Source organism: Hakea prostrata, chromosome 5 (assembly GCF_041222555.1).
Source record: "Hakea prostrata isolate BN-2017 chromosome 5, UWA_Hpros_2, whole genome shotgun sequence".
NCBI classification, from domain to species: Eukaryota; Viridiplantae; Streptophyta; class Magnoliopsida; order Proteales; family Proteaceae; genus Hakea; species Hakea prostrata.
The window spans coordinates 25,520,747-25,539,042 of NC_142604.1; the positions used below are offsets into that span (position 1 = coordinate 25,520,747).

At 37.8% G+C, this 18,296-nt stretch overlaps 1 protein-coding gene across 2 annotated transcripts; it reads right to left on the reverse strand.

Moving 5' to 3' along the window:
* Window positions 1–1,836: 1,836 nt before the first annotated feature.
* BZIP9 (basic leucine zipper 9) lies at window positions 1,837–17,304 on the reverse strand. Of its 2 annotated transcripts, none has more exons than XM_089157175.1 (6): window positions 16,913–17,304; window positions 15,186–15,366; window positions 14,636–14,810; window positions 14,450–14,525; window positions 13,980–14,105; window positions 1,837–2,198 (listed from the first exon to the last, which is right to left on the reverse strand). In XM_089157175.1, the coding sequence occupies exons 1-6, from the start codon at window positions 17,216–17,218 to the stop codon at window positions 2,028–2,030; spliced, it is 1,035 nt and encodes a 344-aa protein (XP_089013301.1). In that variant the 5' UTR covers window positions 17,219–17,304; the 3' UTR covers window positions 1,837–2,027. The 2 variants fall into 2 exon arrangements, with proteins under 2 accessions (XP_089013301.1, XP_089013300.1); XM_089157174.1 differs by lacking the exon at window positions 1,837–2,198 and adding an exon at window positions 12,499–13,899.
* Window positions 17,305–18,296: the final 992 nt, after the last annotated feature.

Below are 18,296 nucleotides of genomic sequence, written 5' to 3' on the forward strand. Positions count from 1 at the left end.
TAGAATAGTAGTATTGAAATCTTTATACTCTTGTCATGTTACATTACTATTCTTGTTTACTTATGTCTATGATGATTCATTTCAATATCATGATTCAACTTGTATTATGAAGATGTATTGGATGCATGAGAAGTGATGAACTTGAATATGCGATTGCCTACGTATAACTTGGGATTGGGGAGTGTCCTATTGACGCTTCTGTCCTTGGGCACCGGAGGGAATAGTATGGGATGTTCTCCGAAGGTGCCTATCGACTCTTTCCTGGGTTATTGGATGACATACATAGGACTGTCTAGTGGTTTGGCTAGGATGTCCCTGTCGTATCAGACCCGAATCGGAAGGGCATTGAGACCGAACGACCCGTGGTAGTAGTGGGGATTTGTGGGCACTCAAGACCGGTAACCAACCCGTGAGAGGTCATAAATCTCATTGTGGGAACCATTTATTGGTAGGGTTGCAAATGGATAGACTTGGGCTCACGGGCGCTCAAGACCGGTAACCAACCCGTGAGAGGACGTGAGAGCTTCCCGTCCTCTATTTGTGGATGACCAATAGGGTTGATGATTCCGTAATCCGGGATTACGCTGATTCTAGTGAGAAGGATACCGGAAAGGATCGCCGGGGGCGAGGAATGGACGTATCTGGATCTGAGTTGATATGACTGAGTAGATGACTTGCATTGGGCTAGGCTTTATTGTGACATGCGCCAATACTTATACCAAATGGTGATGTGAGAGAGTGGTGACTAAATCCCCAACCATGGTTTTTTGAGGACTTTACTGATATTCCCGGGCATTCCCAAGATATGGAACGGGAGAGTGACAGATGACCCAGAGAAGTATGGTGCTATGACTTAAAGCATGTCTACCTTAGAGACCAGCATTCATAGAGTTAGAGCCATACTTGCATCATGTGTTCCATATCATATTGCATCATGTTATGGCTTGTATCATATGGTTTATATTTATTGGATGACTACCTTGCTGAGTTCTTTTGAACTCACTCCTTTTTGTAACATATTTTGTTAGACTTTTCTAAAGGTACTACCACTGTTGACTGTGGCAGTCAACCCTCTGGAGGCCGAGTTGAAGACTTGTATCATAATGGTGGCGATGAACCAGTTGATAAAGATGAGTAGACCGAGATCGGGACTTGTTTGTAGCAGTTCAGTTTTATATTTGTGTGTTAGGGATGGGATGTCGCCTCATTCCCTTTTTAACCTTTTTATTTGAATTGTCGGGACTATAGCTTAGTTGTTTCACTTGTTATTTGGTGAATCGGTTGTAACCTTTACTTTTAGTCGTTTCATCTTCCGCTAATATTATAGGATGGGTTTCCTCCCTCCTTTTCACACTTGATTGTTTATACTAATGAAATCCTTTCCGCACTCTGATGTTATTTGTGAATCCTTCTGAGGTACTTTCTCGACTTTTATTATTAAATTATTTGGATACAAGGAATTGTTCTTGCTTTTGATTATATTATTGTGCTAAGTGACTATGATCGTTCCTAAACTTGATCGGCGGGATTGTAATTCACTCCCCGGGTAATCCAGATAGGGTATCCCCTTGTGGATTTGGGGCGGGATGTGAGATACCCTGCCAGGCATACCCGGTATGTGATCCAATGTCCTGAAGATCAAGTATCGAGCAACCATGCCTCCCACATACGCGATAATACAATCATGAACAATAGTAATCAATGTAAAGCATATAAATATAGGAATCACGAATAAGATAAGAACAGATAATTAGAGTGCGGAATAAGATGATACCAAATGTATAAATATAATCTCAAGAGAGAGAGAGAGAGAGAGAGAGAGAGAGAGAGCGATCAGAAGTCACTCCCTCAGTGGCAGCGGAAAGTAGTCAAATCAAGTTAAGTTACATATCCCAAAATGTAAAGAGTATATCAGTGAATGTTTAAATTACAGTTCCGGTCTTAAGGAAGAATGTAAAGATGTAACACTAAACAAAAGATTCCTCCGTTACATAAAATATGTCCTCAAAGCTAAAGATATCCAAAATCTAGTACGACCGCTCCCACACCAGTGTCGGGCTAATCCTGGTGTGTAGCATAGTCTTCTTCGGTATCCTCATAATGATCTTCATAATTGCCACCACCCTGAGGGTAGTATGAGTCATCAATGGGTGCTTCAAAGGACGAACCATCAATCTCTTCAAAACCTGTAGAGTGATCTAACAAAACAATTGCACAAAAGGAATGAGTTCAAACGAACTCAACAAGGCAGTTAATCCATAATACATATACCATATAATACAAGTCATAACATGATGCAAAATGATATGAAACACATGATGCAAATATGATACTAAATCTATACATGCTAGTCTATAAGGTAGACATGTCATACTTCTTTGGGTGGGTCTCAATCACTCAAGCCGGGTAAATGGGTCCTGCATCCCTCTAGACAATCCATGGCTGGGGTTTAAGTCATTGCTCTCTCACATCACCATTGGTCTAAATAGTGGCGCATGTCATGGTGAAGCCTAGCCCAATGCAAGTCTTCTACTTAGTCATATCATGTCAGATCCAGATACGTTCATTCCTCGCCCCGGGCGATCCTTTCCGATATCCTTCACACTAGAGTCAGCATAGTCCCGGACTACGGACTCACAAACCCTATTAGTCATCCACAAATATTAGACGGAAGCTCTCACGTCCTCTCACGTGTTGGTTAACCGGTCTTGAGCGCCCGTGAGCCCAAGTCTAGCTATTTGCAATCCTACCAATAAATGGCCCCTTTCAGGTATCCGTAGTATGATTTATGTCCTCTCATGGAGTGGTTACCGGTCTTGAGCGCCCATCAAACCATACTACTACCACGGGTCGTTCGGTCTCAATGCCCTTCCGATTCGGGTCTGATACAACGGGGACATCCTAGCCATACAACTAGACAAGTCCTAAGTATGTCATCCAATGATCCGGGAAAGCGTTGATGGGCATCTTCGGAGAACATCCCATACTATTCCCTCCAATGTCCAAGGACAGAAATGTCAAGAGGACATTCCCCAATCCCAAATCATACTTATCCAATCACATTCTCAGTTCATCATATCATACATACAAGATACATCATCATATTGAAAGATACATCATAACGTCACATGATTAAGCATATAGTAAATGACAAGAATTAATAGACATGATAAACAAAATAATTAAACATGGTGCTACTATCATAATTATGGTAACTATAGTAGTCATATGATGCCTAAAACAACTAATAAGCTAAGCCTACTAAGTTGCCAACATCAATGTAACAATTACATAGTCTATGTCATATGGGTATAACCGTCCTTACCTTAAGCCGTGATGATGATAATCCAATAATCTCAAAAGAATGATCCAAAGATAGTATTAAGACCCTAGACAAACATAAATGAAAGATTAGAAAAGAAATCGGGAAAATCAGAGGTTGAACGGATCAAATCGGCGAAACACACAATTCAGCAACTCATTGGCAGACTGACTTGGTCGACTGACCAATCATTCGACCAAGTAAATAGTGCCCGAAGCCAAATAGTGATTTTTGGCTCAAAATCGATCTTCCGGGGCTCGGATCTATCCGAAACTTGGAGGGATTCACTGTAATAGTATAAGAACCATAACAAGAATTAGCATGATCCAATGGCCCAATTGAAAATCCCCAAATTGAAACCCTATGTTCTAAAGATAAGAATCATAGCATGACTTGAAATCAAATGAAATTGCATTGGAACTGAATGAATTAGCTAGGGGAACTGATAGGAAATGGATTAGAATCATATGTTAGCATAGAACATAGACATTGCACACTATATACCTCAGTTTAGAACAAGAACACATGAAGTTAAAAAGAAAATCAAAGGAATGCATATGCAAGGATTGAAATGAGAGCATAGCATCAATGAAAATAGAATGAGATCAATGATTAGCTAAGAGTGAACACTTAGAGTGATGGTTCCAAGGTTGCAGCATCAGCTCCAAGGTTGTAATAGCAAGAAAAGAAAAATAAAGGAGTAGAATAGGAAGTGAGAGTGATGAATCATACCTTGAATGTGCAAATGGAGACAAGAGACAATGATTGCAATGATTGGGGGCAAGAATCCTTCACAAACACCAAGAGAGTTCCTTGGGAAGTTCCACTCTCGTTCTCAGTGGCCTAAATGAGTATAATAGGGTTCAAAACACGAGAAGCACTTTAATAGAGAGAGGAATATCCAAAAAGCATCTTTTTCTTGGATTTGTACAACCATTGGTCGACTGGCTTGGTCGACTGGTCCAGTCGACCAATCAGTCGACCAAGCATGTACAACAAGCTTGAGTCAAGGAATTGAAAGGCTATACAGGTCCGAATTGAGTTGGGTTTTCTCCTACAAGTCAATACACAAGTCAAGAGTAGAGAAATACCTTCGAAACAAGACCAGAAGCGCAACAAGCACTTCAACTAAGCTTCCCCTCTTCTAGGTGTAGTTTCTCATTGAACACTGACAGTGCATCCAAGTAAGGGGCTTCACTGTCAATATCCATGGGCTCCGAATCATACACCAAGTCTTCAACTTTGAGGGCCCACAAGTCTCTTCTCCCACCACTCCGGGTCTTCGGACCTACAAACAACAAGGATCCGGGTCAGGGTCAGGGTTAGGATAGGGATGGGTTTCACAAGTATTGTCAACCTGTGTACCATTTGAAAAAATATACCAAGTCTCTTGATCAAAGGGGTCAAGATGAGGCCTTCGGTTGGAAGGTTTCAAAGTCTCAATGGTATGGGAAGCCCAACGAGAATGGTAATTTGGGAAAGGAATTGCACAAAAGGAATTGCACAACCGTAAGGGCTAGGCTTGGGATTGCAAAAGTTCGGCCCAGCTACAACCCTATTTGAAAGTTTCTAGAGAGCATGGCTTCTTCCATTTTTCTAGGAGGAACTATGTTAGTTCTGAGCTGGTCTCTCAAGCCATTTTTATTGCTAAATCCATCCCTTATGACAACAAAGGTTAGAGGGAAAAAAATTTCTCTTGTAAAATTCCTTTCCCATATACAATATAAATTCAGGTTGCTACCCATGCATGCATGCCCCCACAACATCAGTCACATAAACACACAAATAAGCATGATAACATGCATGAATTAAATACATGATTATATAAGATTGTATCCATCACCTGTCAACGATGTTAGCACTCCCCAAAGCGATCAAAACGTGCACAATTAGAAGGTCAATCAATCAACTAAATCTAACAATTACAAGGGCAAACATCAGTGTTTGCAAAATAAAATTAACTGCAAACGCACGGTATCGTGTAGCTAACAGGTCGATCTCAAGGAGATATGCCACTTTAGAATTTAACCTCTTAATGGTAGCGCAAGAGTGCAATGATTCAAAATTCTTAACTAATTAATTAAACTAAATGAGCGGTCCTAACACATACATCTAAAGCAATCGAATTGAAACTAAAAAATAAAACAAACATAACCAACACATAAATAAAAGGCACAAAAAAAATGCGAGCAATAAATAAATAAATAAAAGGGAAGTGATCCGAGTGGCAGCTCTGGATCGAGGGAAGGGGAGTATAGTTAGGACTTGACCGTGGACCCTTTGCCGTAGCTTACAGTCCACCGATTGGGGGAACAGATATTAAAGAGAAAAAAATGCAAAAAATAAATAACAAAGCAATAAAAAGAAAAGGGAAACCTTAACCAAGGGGAAAGGAGAACCATAAATAAATGCGAGAAAAAAATTGCAGAAAGTAAATAACAAAGCAATAAAAGGAAAAGAGAAACCTTAACCAAAGAGAGGCACGACTATAGGCAGCTTTGATCAAGGACCCAAGGGGAAAAGAGAACAATAAATAAATGCTGAAAAATAAATCCTAAGTTAAGAATATCGAAGGGTAGATAGAAGCGGGAATGGAGTGGGGAGAGAAGATTATTGACGAAGGTTATTTACTTGCATCTTTGAATTTCGATTAATAAAAAAAAAGAAAAAAAAGACTTGAACGAACGATTCGAATCTCAACAAACCCTAACAACCAGCTCTAGAATGATCTAGATCTACAATTGCTAGACCCAAGAAAAAACGAATCCTCAAACTTGAAACTTGAAGTTGAAGTTGAAATTGAAGTTGCATTACATAAAAAAAATTGAACCTAAACATTCAATCTAGAAACTAGAATCCCACAAAGCAATCAAAGAAAACTAGAGAAAGCCTAAATAAACTAAAGAGAAAAGAAAGTATTCTCCTCCCAAGCTCTAAAAACATTCTCCCTTGCTGGAGTATGCTCTCCTTTTATAGAGTAATTTCCTAGATTACATGGGATATGATTCTTGACAAAGTTTGAATCAAACTCAGAGTTCTTATCTGACTCAACCAAGGAGGGTTTTAGCGTATTAATTGGACTAACTTATAGAGATCAAATGCACAATTTCACCATTGGATTTGAGGATCAAGAAGTCATGAAGCTCTCCTCCAAAAATCAACTTGATTGGACACCAGATGACGATTCGATGAGGAGCTTGATCAAAACTGGATAGAGACACTCAAAAACTGGAATTTTCCCTATTCCTTCTCCGAATAAGATTCTTTTTCCTTCTTTGATCAAGTCCCAAATAAGAAATAAAATATTGAAGCATGCAAGGACTCTTTCGCTCCATATTCTTCTTTATTTCTAAAAAATATTTTGAAGTTGGCCCATAATCACATCTCTAGCCCATCATGCACCAGATCAAGCCCATTTTCGTACTTGAGAATTTGAACCGACCTCTTGACATGTAAATTGCATGTTCCATACCCAAAACTCCAAATGTTGCTTAAATCTTGAAAAGTCCTAAAATCTAAAAAAACGACATAAAACCCAAGGTAGCTTCATTCTAAGTGTGTAAAATGCATGCTTTATGCCCTAAGATTTCACACATAAATATGCTCATTAGATTCCAGAAACCCACCCTAACCTTGACCCAAACCTTGTTATTTGTAGGTCCGACCCGTAAAGTAAAAGTCCTTTGCCATCCCGGGAGGCTTGGTGCTTTGAATCCTGAGGTTGATGATAGTTCTTTTATGCGATCTTGATGAGTGTTAGTTGTGCTGGTGCTCTCTATCTGGTGTGCTTTCTACCTTTAGGTAGTCTTGTTGTGTACCCCTTTGGTTGGTTTGATCCGGGTCTTCATTCCCTTTTGGTTGTCGTTGTCGCCTCCCAATCCCTCGCTGGTTTTTTTGGCATTGGTCTTGCTTGCTCTATTTAGTCCAATCTCGTCTACTTCGTATTTTCTGCCTCCAAACTCTTTGGCGCAGCCTCTCGTCATCTCCCTTCCCCTTGGTGTTTTTCTTGGGATCTTCGTCAAACTCTTCCTTTTGCATCAAAGGTATGTCTACACTCTCTTCTTCTCATCCATCTCTTTTTTCTTTCCTTTTTGAGTTGAGCGGGGGTCTGCATTCTCTTTGCCATCTCTAGCTTGTCTCTCTGATCTTCCTAGGATTATGGCTATGCAATGATCTTAACCATGATCATTGCAGCTTTTGGGATCATGATCAAATCATGATCTTGTCTTTGTTTATCTTTTGATTTGTTCTGATCTCCTTAGATCTACTATATTGATCTGTTAGTAGTCAATTGCTGTGTTTTCTTTTCATGTCCATGATCTATCAATCTCTAGTTGTTTCTCTTCTACCATACCATGTTTTCTTCATTAATCATGATAGTTACATATATGGTAGGTTTTGTTTCCTTATTTAGATTTATGCTCTTAGGTCTATTTTCTTGAAGATCTAAGTATGCCTTTCATGATACCTTTACCTGAATCAATGATTCATTCTCCTATTGTTCTTGTCTTTGATTTCTATCTTGAATTCTTCAAGAACCATGATTGATCTAATTATGGTAACTTTTTGTTTCCTAATTTGTATCTTGATGACTTGATTTGATTAGTGTTTTGAGATCCCCTATATGTTAGGATACTACTAATGTAGTTTACCCCTTGATTAGTACCCTTTTGAACCACCAAATTCGGATTTTATATCTTAAAACTCTGTTTTTTTAGGCTATCGTCTCGCATTGGTCGATGATTGGTCGACGGCATAGACCAATCCAATCGACCAATGAGTCAAACTCCGATTGGTCTCGTTTGGTTTTCTTTTCTGGGATCTTTCCTAATATGTTGTATACACTTGTTTAGGACCTTCTTCTCAAGTTTGTTAAGATCTTACTTGATTTCTTAGGATTCCTTTGCAAGTTATAAAAGGTAAGGATGGTTACTTCTTTAACAACATAAATTGCATATCTTAGTTTCTATATATGAATCTTGTTAATTTATTTCTTTAAATAGATTCTTATAATGTTATACTACCGTGGTACTGTCTTGATATCGTAGCATTACTTATTTATATTGAAATGACTCATGTATGATTTACTTACCAGTTATATACAGTTGATTGTAATTATTGATTTCTTTCCATATATGAAGTTACCATATATGTGATGTTATGAATTGATGCTTGTGTATGCTTAAGTATGGTTTGGAAAGGAGAGGTGTCCTTTTGACACTTCGTCGTTTGGACAACTACGGGAATATTATGGGATGTTTCCGAGATGCCCTCTCGGACACCTTCCTAAACCGTTGGATGACATATCTAGGACTGTCTAGTAGTGTTGGGCTAGGATGTCCCGTTATGTCGACCCTAATCGAGGGGTATTGAGACCGACGACCCGTGGTAGCAATGGGGATTCATGGGCACTCAAGACCGGTAACCAACCCGTGAGAGGACAGGAATCACATTGTGGGGGCCATTTATTGGTAGGGTTGCATATGGATAGACTTGGACTCACAGGCGCTCAAGACCGGTAACCAACCCGTGAGGGGCGTGAGAGCTTCCCGTTTACCATATGTGGATGACCAATAGGGTTGATGAGTCCGTGGTCGGGACTATGAGGACTCTAGTGTGAAGGATACCGGAAAGGATCGTCGGGACGAGGAATGGCGTATCTGGATCCGACTTGATGTAACTAAGTAGAAGACTTGCATTTGGCTAGGCTTTACCCCGACATGCGCCGGTACTTAGACCAATGGTGATGTGAGAGAGTGGTGACCTATACCCCCAGCCATGGAATTTCCCGAGGGATGCCGGACCCATTACCAACCGATGATGAGTGATTGAGACCTTCCTAAAGAAGTACGGTGCTATGACTTAAAGCATGTCCGCAATAGAGACCAGATATGTAGAGTTAGATTCATACATTCATTGTTTGTTTCATATCATATTGCATTTATGTTTGTTCAAATCCCGCCATTTATGTTATTATGGATTTAACGCTTTCCGAGTTTCTTTGAAACTCATTCCTTTATTGTACAATGTTTGTTAGACTATTCTCGGGTTCGAATATTATGACGGCCCGTATGAAGAAGCGCAAGGAGAAGAGGCATATCTCCGGAGAGGTGATTGCGGTTACGACAATTACACTCAAGATCCCGCGAGTGGTTATGCTCCGTACAATGGTTAGTCCGACCATAGAGTGGGCGCCTTGTGCCGTTTATGAGATTTATACTTATAGGGATGTTGTCATAAGATTGAGAACAATTTAGTTACCTATTGTACCTGCTATTGGGATTAGATTCTATCTTGCTTATTCTCTTTTAGAACTACTTTTCCGCTGGTTGTAGAGTGGGATTTCGCCTCACTTTACTTATCTGATTTAGACACTCTGATTATATCTAGTACTCTGATTTATATATGATTCATCCTTTTCTTATTGGATCTATGGTTTATCTTCCGCACTTTTATTATTATTGTTCATGATTATGTTATTGTTTATGTGGGAGGTTGATTACTCGATACCTGATCTTCGGGCTGTGGATCACACTCTCGGGTATGCGAGATAGGGTACCGGCTGGGAGGATGTGCCAGATTCCCCCACACTTAGACTAAGCTTGTCCTCAAGCAAGAATAAAAGAAAAATATAAATGCAGGTAAGAAACTAATGCAACAATACAAAATCCTAACTCACTTTCATATGAATCACGGTTACACTTAACATGTGCAATAAGCCTTTAAACCACCAAGTTACCCCTACAGGACAAGTTTTGTCTTATGGATGTTTGCAGAGAATATGCATCCAAAATTCCAATTTAGCTCAAAGTAAAACATTGCACATTCCAACTCTAACAATTGGTAAGTACTTATACAGGAATCAATAGCTCGACAATTTTTCTCACCATTGATTTAAGATCCCCCACACTTGAACTTTATTACCCCATATTGATTCTTGAGACTAAGCATATATCTCAATTTAAGACTCACCTTATAACTTTCAAGTACACATCTCCTTTAAGCAAAACCACTTATAGAGTAAGGGGACCATGGACTTAGGTTTTAAGTATTTTTTTACCAAACAATTATACCAAGGCATCGATGACACTTGCATTTATTTGTTATTATTATTATTATTTTTGAGTAGTGAATTCTACCTTACTCTACTACGGTTGGCTTGAATGACATGGTGGAGCAAACACTAGAAACCCAAGTTACTTTGTAGTTTCGTTTTGCATATACCCACATAGATAGTGATGTGAGAGTTCTTTTTAATAATTTCATTCCTAAGAGTTTCGATCAAGTCACCCCGATTCCTAAGTCGAAGTGCAATGTCTAATTCCAAGGAATTCAACTTTTATTCTTCTTCTTCTTCTTTTTCTTGTCATGCCAAAAAAAAAATTGATCTCAACTCCTAGCCAAAGAAACAAGGACCCACAAAACCCATAGATGGTCCAACGCCTTAAGTTAAGGGCATTTTATTTTTCTAGGGAAAGTCTCATCTCAACATACATACAAGTTACCTTCTTCTCAATAGAGTTTTTATGTGTTCATGATGGGTACCAAAATCACTCTCATTTCACATATCATAGCAATTAAAAGGGTATGTACACTAATCAAAGCCAAAATTAAAATCTACAAAGAAGCTACCCCCCCTCACACACTTAAGTAATGCAATGTCCTCAATGCATGCATGAAAAGATAAACAAGGAAGACAAATGAGGGGTATACCTTTCAGTCAAGATGTGCTTATCATGGGAAGCTTTAGTCTTATTTTCAATATCAATGTATGATGGGGAAGGCACTCCAAATAAGAAAAACCATTAATAGAAAAATCATCCCTAAAGACTTCAAGAAAAACCTTCACCATGTAAAAGAAAATCCTCATCATACATTGAAGTTCTCTAGGAGGTTTAGCATCCTTCATAAGATGACTATGATGTTGTACAATAGAAGAGCTTATACCTTTAGTCATAGACCAACCAAATGCTTCTCTATTATCATTCGACAGTGTGATCAACTCTTCTACTTTGTCAGAAGTTAAATAAAAAACAACAATAACATGAAGAGCATTATCTTGTTCCAAAAAAGCATACTGCAAATTAGAAGGCAACTCTTTCAATTCTAGCTTGGGAGGTACAATTATTAAGGGTTTGGGAATGGAGATGGAGATGGATAGGGGTTTAATGGGCTCCAAATGTGCGTGAAAATTTAAGACTTCAAAAAAGAAGGTTTCACTATCATCATTCAACATATTCATACATTCTTGAAATTCATAATCAAAATCAATCTCAAAATTGGTAATTAAATCATTAGAAAAATCCAAAGACTCCTCAAGCATATTGATCTCTTCTTCTATTTGTGGTTGTTTCCTTATCCTGAACATATTAAACTCCACAGTTTGATTTTCGAAAGACAACCGTAAGAGGCCATTCCAACAATCAAAGGGATCAAGATACCTTTAGTTTGGTGAGTTTGGATAAACCTAGGATACTGTGGTATACTAATGCTTATTGATGTGTTTCTTTGAGTGATGTGTCATTCTGGCCTTCTGGGAAGGTTTCTAATTTGGGGCTCACGTGTGTAGATATATCACCGGTTGTACAATCCATTTGCCAGTATGACTTGTGGATATTAGTGTCTGGGACACAAGAGGTCTATGTATCTAGGATACATAGCAAATAGATCAATATATGTATATATGGGATATACATGTGTGTCTAAGACACAAGAGGTCTATGTATCTGGGATACATAACAGAGAGATTGAATGTGTATATCTGGGATATACATGTGTGTCTGGGACACACTGTGACAGAGATATTAATACTTGCCCTTGTGCAAGTGGGAGATGTTGGGATTTATTAATTATCAATAAATCATGTGCCCAAGGGCAAAACTGAAAAATAATTTTTAGGCGGTTACAAAATATAGGGTTTTATATTTGTAACCACCACATCACTTGAGAGTGAATTTTTCGTGTTTGAGATTTTTTTCTAGAGAAAAGGCGGCTGCCTTACTCTCTCTCTCTCTCTCCCTCTTCAAGAAAACATAGGGTCTTCTTTGTGGAGATTTTCTCTCCTTGCTTTAGATCTCTATACCATCCTTTAGCATTTGGGTTGTGGAATTTATTCCCTTTCCTAGAGATTGTGGAATCAAATCGGTGGAGCTTTGATGGAGGAATGAGGACGTGGATTCAAATTACTTCCGCTGCAAATATTCTATATTTAGGAAAGTGAATCTAGGTAAGGATCTTTCCCCTTCAATTATGTAATTGATAGATATGGAATATAATCTACAAATATTCATCACGTTGTTGCTAAGCATGTGTTATGCTATCTCCACTCTACTTCCTTTTGTAGTTTCCTTTTTCATTCCAGTTTCACCTTGGCACTCCAGGCTTATGCAGGTGCAAATTGGGCTAGTAATCCGGAGATTGCAAATTCACATATGGTTTTGGGACCTAAGTTGATCTCTTAGAATTCTGCCAAATAGAAGGTTATTTTCTATTCATCCATTAAGGCTGGATATTGGGTGGTGGCTTCTGCTGCTACAGAGTAATTATGGCTGCATTCTCTTCTCAAAGAAGTCAGTGTCTTTCTTTCAATCCAACCTTTGATTTGGTGTGATCATATTGGTGCAACCGAGATTGATTTTCATTTTGTTCATGATGATGAGGTTGTTACTCATTGCGTTTCTAGCTATTAGTTATATCTTCCCAGTTGATCAAATTTCAGATATCCTCACCAAGGGGCACGCACATGATATGCTTGGTCGAAGGGAAAGCTAACTAATGGGTCTCCTCTTTTTACAATATCAGAGATTACATCTTAACACAGATGACCAAACTGAATTTGACACTCATATATACAACTATATGCCAGTCATAAGAAAACAAAGTAAAGAGAGGTATAGAATAGGGAAAGAAGGAACAATTAGATTAAACATATAGTTACATAGTCAATATATGCCCATGGGTGATGAGGTACTGATCCAAGAAAGCCTCCCCTCCTAATGACCATGCTTAAAGCATAAAAATGCACCATTACCCGACTACCATAAGTATACAGCTAGTAAAAACTAAGACTATTCAGAAACAAGCTTCTGATGCAAAATGAAAATGAAAGCTTCTTTCCAATGGGCACAGTCTTATCTCTTGAGTACACAAACCAGATCGAAGATGGAAGACTAGCTTTGCTTAGAAGACATTGGAACTACTGGAGATTCTCATGGCCAAGTAATCTCTGATAAACAACTCAGAGCATCAGTAACAATGCTGTTCTGCGTGAGTTCCAAGCATCCATTAATCCTATGTAAAGGTAGTGGGTTGGAGCTAATTTTGTTCTTGAGAATCCCAGAAGGGTTATGATCACCATTCTGATCCAATGCAAGCCCTGCAATTTGGCCATTAATCGATGACATTCCAATAAAGGGTGATGTGCAATCAGATCGAATTCCTGAAGTTGGACATAAATCTGAAATGCAGGACAAATTGTTGGAATTCATAGGTTGAGGTGAAACAGAACGGTTTAGAAGAAGATTATTCAGACTGTAAGACACTGTTCCTCGAGCAACCATATCTTGTGCCAACTTCACCTATAAGGTTTAAAAATGGTGATTAAACGATAGAGTGAACTAAACTGTTTATTATTTTTTATTAAGAAACATGCACGTACCTTTACCCTAAGAGCTTCCACATCTGACTTGAACACTCGATTATCAGTTGCAGCTTCAACGAATTGTTGTTGAGCATCATGAAGTTGTTTGTACAGAGAAGCGTTGTCTTCTCTGAGTTTTTCAACCTGAGTATAATGGCAAAATATTAAAAGGCCTCATTCAACAAAGAAGTTGAAATCCCATGAATCAAGCCCCACAATGATATGAACAGGGCTGCAATTAGGTGGGGCTAGGCTGGATTTTTCAAAACCCTAACAGTGATTTGGAAGACCTGTCTGGCCTTGCATCTAACCACTAAACAATAAAACAATATCCGTGCTTCCATATTGTGATCCTATATGTATCAAAACTATCTACAGGGTAGTAGGGTTGGACAAGCATAGGGTATCATATATGGTCAGACAATGTAATATTTTCCATGTTTGTATAGAAAGTAATAAACAATATTGTGTTTTAAGTCTTTAAGAACCTGATTCTCAAGTTCAACCAGATGTTCTTGCTTTCTCCTCCTTGACCTTCTAGCTGATTCCCGGTTTGAAACCATCCTGGAGCCAAACAATTAAGCTCATAATAAGCACAAAAAAGAACCAAGTTTTAATATCTGCGTCTCTCTTGTTAGACATGTATAACTCTCTTAATTCAGTAAAGAGATAACCTTCTTTTACGTTTCAAGTCAATAGAGTCTTTGCTTTGCTCACAGGGGCCAGCTTCTAAATCATCATCGTCTGATTGTTCCCTAGAGGAACCACTAGTGTTTCCTTGCACTTGAGTAGTTTCTGCATTTCCAGGTTCTTGAGTTGACGTAGGACTTCCGGCTGACCCAGTAATATCTGCAGTTGAAGGTTCTTTAGTTTACATACAGCTTCCAAATGACCCACTTCCAGTGTTTCCACTCAAAGCAGGCCATGTACAGGTCATCACTCCATAAGAGGAAGAAGAAGAAAAAAAAAGGAGTTTGGATCCTCTACCTGCACGGATAAACGACCTTGCTCTCCTCTTATCTTTTCACTATACATTTAGAAATGAAACTCATTTCTAAGCACTGACAAGGTAGACCAGAAATGGAATCCTCTCTTGATAAAAAAATGTGAGGAGAACATAATTTCTACCGTCACAGGTAAAGATCCCAACTCGAAGAGAAAAGACTTGAAAAACCATTTGAATGAAGATATTACAAATTAAGTTCTATGAGTTGGGTTACTTACCGCATATGGATGAATGACAATCCATGTTTGCTGAAATGCTGGATTGCCTTGGATTCATACCACAGACGGATGAATGACAATCCATGTTTGCTGAAATGTTGACTTGCCTCGGATTGAGATTTTGAGACCAAACGAAGTTGTCTGTTATTCCACTCCGACCTGAGAATCCATTTAGTGTGTTCTGCAACCCAATAAGGAACTTTTAGTATTTTTCATCAATATATTTTAGTTTCAGTCAACAGAATATGATATGAATTTGTATCCTTAATCGAATCACTCATCAAGACATGTTTTTCTTTTTTTTTTTTTTTTTTGGTCCTGATGCTTTTTGTATATTGGAAATGACATGCCGTTTGATGGGTGTGAACCCAAGACCTTCTTATGAGAGTCCACCAATGGCATCAATACATGGTTTCACACCCATCATGTAGGACTTACCTCTTATATGTCTGGAAAATCTAATTTGAGAGTAAAAGATATCGATATCTAGATCCTCGACCTCCATAAATTTAAAGAAATTCATCTTATCAAGATTCAAAGATAAAATATGCTCGAAAATATACTATGAAATGAAAATAAGTAGTTTGTATTTATTTTTTCCAAAAATAATACTTAGAAAGCTTTTTTTTTTATCTTTTCTTCCTTGATGAATTAATAAAAGTTCGTATGATAAAGTACAATTTAGATGCTCTAATCATATGACACGTGGCATGAGTCATGCCATGATATATGTTTTATAGGTAGACCTTTCTTTTGAAAAAGTCTTAATCGCAAGACCTTTGGACAGTCAGATCACCACTCTTGATGATTACTTTTGACATGTGGCATGACCCATGCCCCCAACTTTTTTGGACGTTCTCTTTACTTGTTCACACCATCTTTGCATGGCCCAATTAGTACGAAAATAAAATCCCTGTTCTAAAAGAAAATATAAAAAACTTCATTTTATGTGCATGCATTAAGAACCATCTAACATCGCTACTAAGTTTTAATTATATTCTATAATCGAAATAAAAATATAATAAAATAAAAAGATCCACAGGAATATTTAATGCATTTTCTCTAATTTTTAGAAATTATTATAAAACATTTGATAATTTGATGATATTTCTCAATTGAAATATTTCTCTTAGCTTCCTTGATATGGTCTGACCGGATAAACCGGTAAATCCAAAAGCAAAAGTAAATTTCCAATAAAACATATTATGTTCATACAAGTTATTAAAAAAAAGGCATTTATATAAATTTTAGTAGTCTAACTTTAACAGAAAAACAAAATATATATATATATATATATATAAGAAAAAAAAAACACTTAATCATCACAATAAGACAAATCCACATCAGCTAAATTATCTTTTGGGAGTTGCTTATTGTAGAAATAGACAAATTAATATCCAAGGTTTTGCCACCTTTCAGTGATAGAATCCTTCATCGATAAGAATTCTTCACGTCCGGCCGTAGTTTATCAAAACATTCTTTCGAACACCGAATATATATTGAAGATATTGAAATAAATCTTACAAAATATTTAAAAAAAATAAATCTGAAGACTTATTTTTCATTTTTGTACCATACAACCAATACAATATAGGCAGTATTGAAATCAATATCGGATGATAGAATATTGATAGCTAAAACCATGGTTTTGCTCGTCAATTTAATTTTTGAGTTCTATTCTTGAAAAATGGAAAAAGAAAGTAAATTAAATAATTGAAGTAACTAACCCGTTCTCCAAAGACAAAGTTGGAATCGCCGGCAGTTAAGAAATCATCTGCAGCTGTTACTTGTTCTTCACCATAAGGCTTTGTTCTCTGACCTCCAACTTCACCAATTCTCTCCTCTTTCCAGCTCACGTTATCACTACTGTTATCGATCTCCGTAAGAAACTTCTCCAAATTTAATTCCGATGTGCTTTTCTTCATCTTGCGGCCTCCGAAGAGCAACGGATTTGCCGGCGCCGCTGCTGCTGGCAGCGGTCGGGTGGCAATGCCACCGGTTGCAATCATGCAATCTAGTTGTTTTGGATCCATGGAGAAAGAAAGAAAGAGATGATTGAGAGCTTCTGCTGTGAGAAAGAAAGAGAGAGAGAGCGAGAGGAGAGGGGGAGGGGAAGTGCGAGGAGAGCAAAGCAGTTAAAAAGAGGAAAAAAGGTAAAGAACAGGTAGGTTTGGGAGGAAAAGCTGGACATTAGATTAGATTTATTACATGCTTTTTCATGTTGAATTACGGAACTGCCATGGCTTGCTGACATTAACTCTTAGCTTTCTCCAACTTTTTCTTTAAACCTTAACTCGCTAACTGGTTTGCCAAGTGGCTATGTTTATCATCTAGGATTTTAGTGGGCCCCTTTAATTCATATCCAAAAATGATGGATTCAATCAGCCGAGGTAATAGGGCCCGTTGTCTAAAAGGAAGGTTTTCTTATGATTCACTTTATTAATATTTAGACGTGGGTTTTGTTCTGAATGCATGATTGATGGTGTTGATCCGGGCCAGCTTGCGGGCACCTTGATTATGTCCTCAGGGAGGAGATGTTGTCTGCAAGGATCGAATCCATGAGCTCTCTACTGAGAAGTATGAATCTCTACCACTCTACCAACCTTGCATTGACATATTGGAATACTCTTTTCTTAAAAGTGACTTTTACTTTAACAACTTTTTTACATGTGGTATTAGATCTAAGAGTAATGCATTGAATTATCTAGATTCAAAGAGATACTATACCAACAAACTTCATATCAAAATATGCAATCCAATGTGATTACTTTTTAAGTATTTTGAACATTCATTTCTTGCCGATTAACTTTTAAAAATTGAATCCAAATCAAATTCATAACTTGTGAGATAAAACAATAGTCCTATTATGATGTAGTGAAAAATTGTTCGAGTTTCATGCAGAAGACAAAATGAGTAACACGAATCCAGTTTTAGGTATTTGGCTAGTACGTGGAAGCCATGATAATCTTAAAAAAGAATAAAAGAAAAATTAGGTCTACTCAAAAAAAGGAAAATCAGAGAAGCATGTCCCATGAGGTTTAATGGAAGAATTACAATTAAATTTCCAAATAGAAACCATCACCAAACCCATTAAGGCAATAACAAATACAA

Excerpts from the sequence above, each read along its gene's own strand:
- BZIP9 (XM_089157174.1), bottom strand. The coding sequence starts at position 17,218 with ATGGATCCAAAACAACTAGATTGCATGATTGCAACCGGTGGCATTGCC. Across the intron at positions 15,367-16,912 it reads ACTTTGTCTTTGGAGAACGG|AACACACTAAATGGATTCTC; the intron begins GTTAGTTACTTC and ends ATTGGGTTGCAG. Across the intron at positions 13,900-13,979 it reads TGGAAGCTCTTAGGGTAAAG|GTGAAGTTGGCACAAGATAT; the intron begins GTACGTGCATGT and ends TAAACCTTATAG.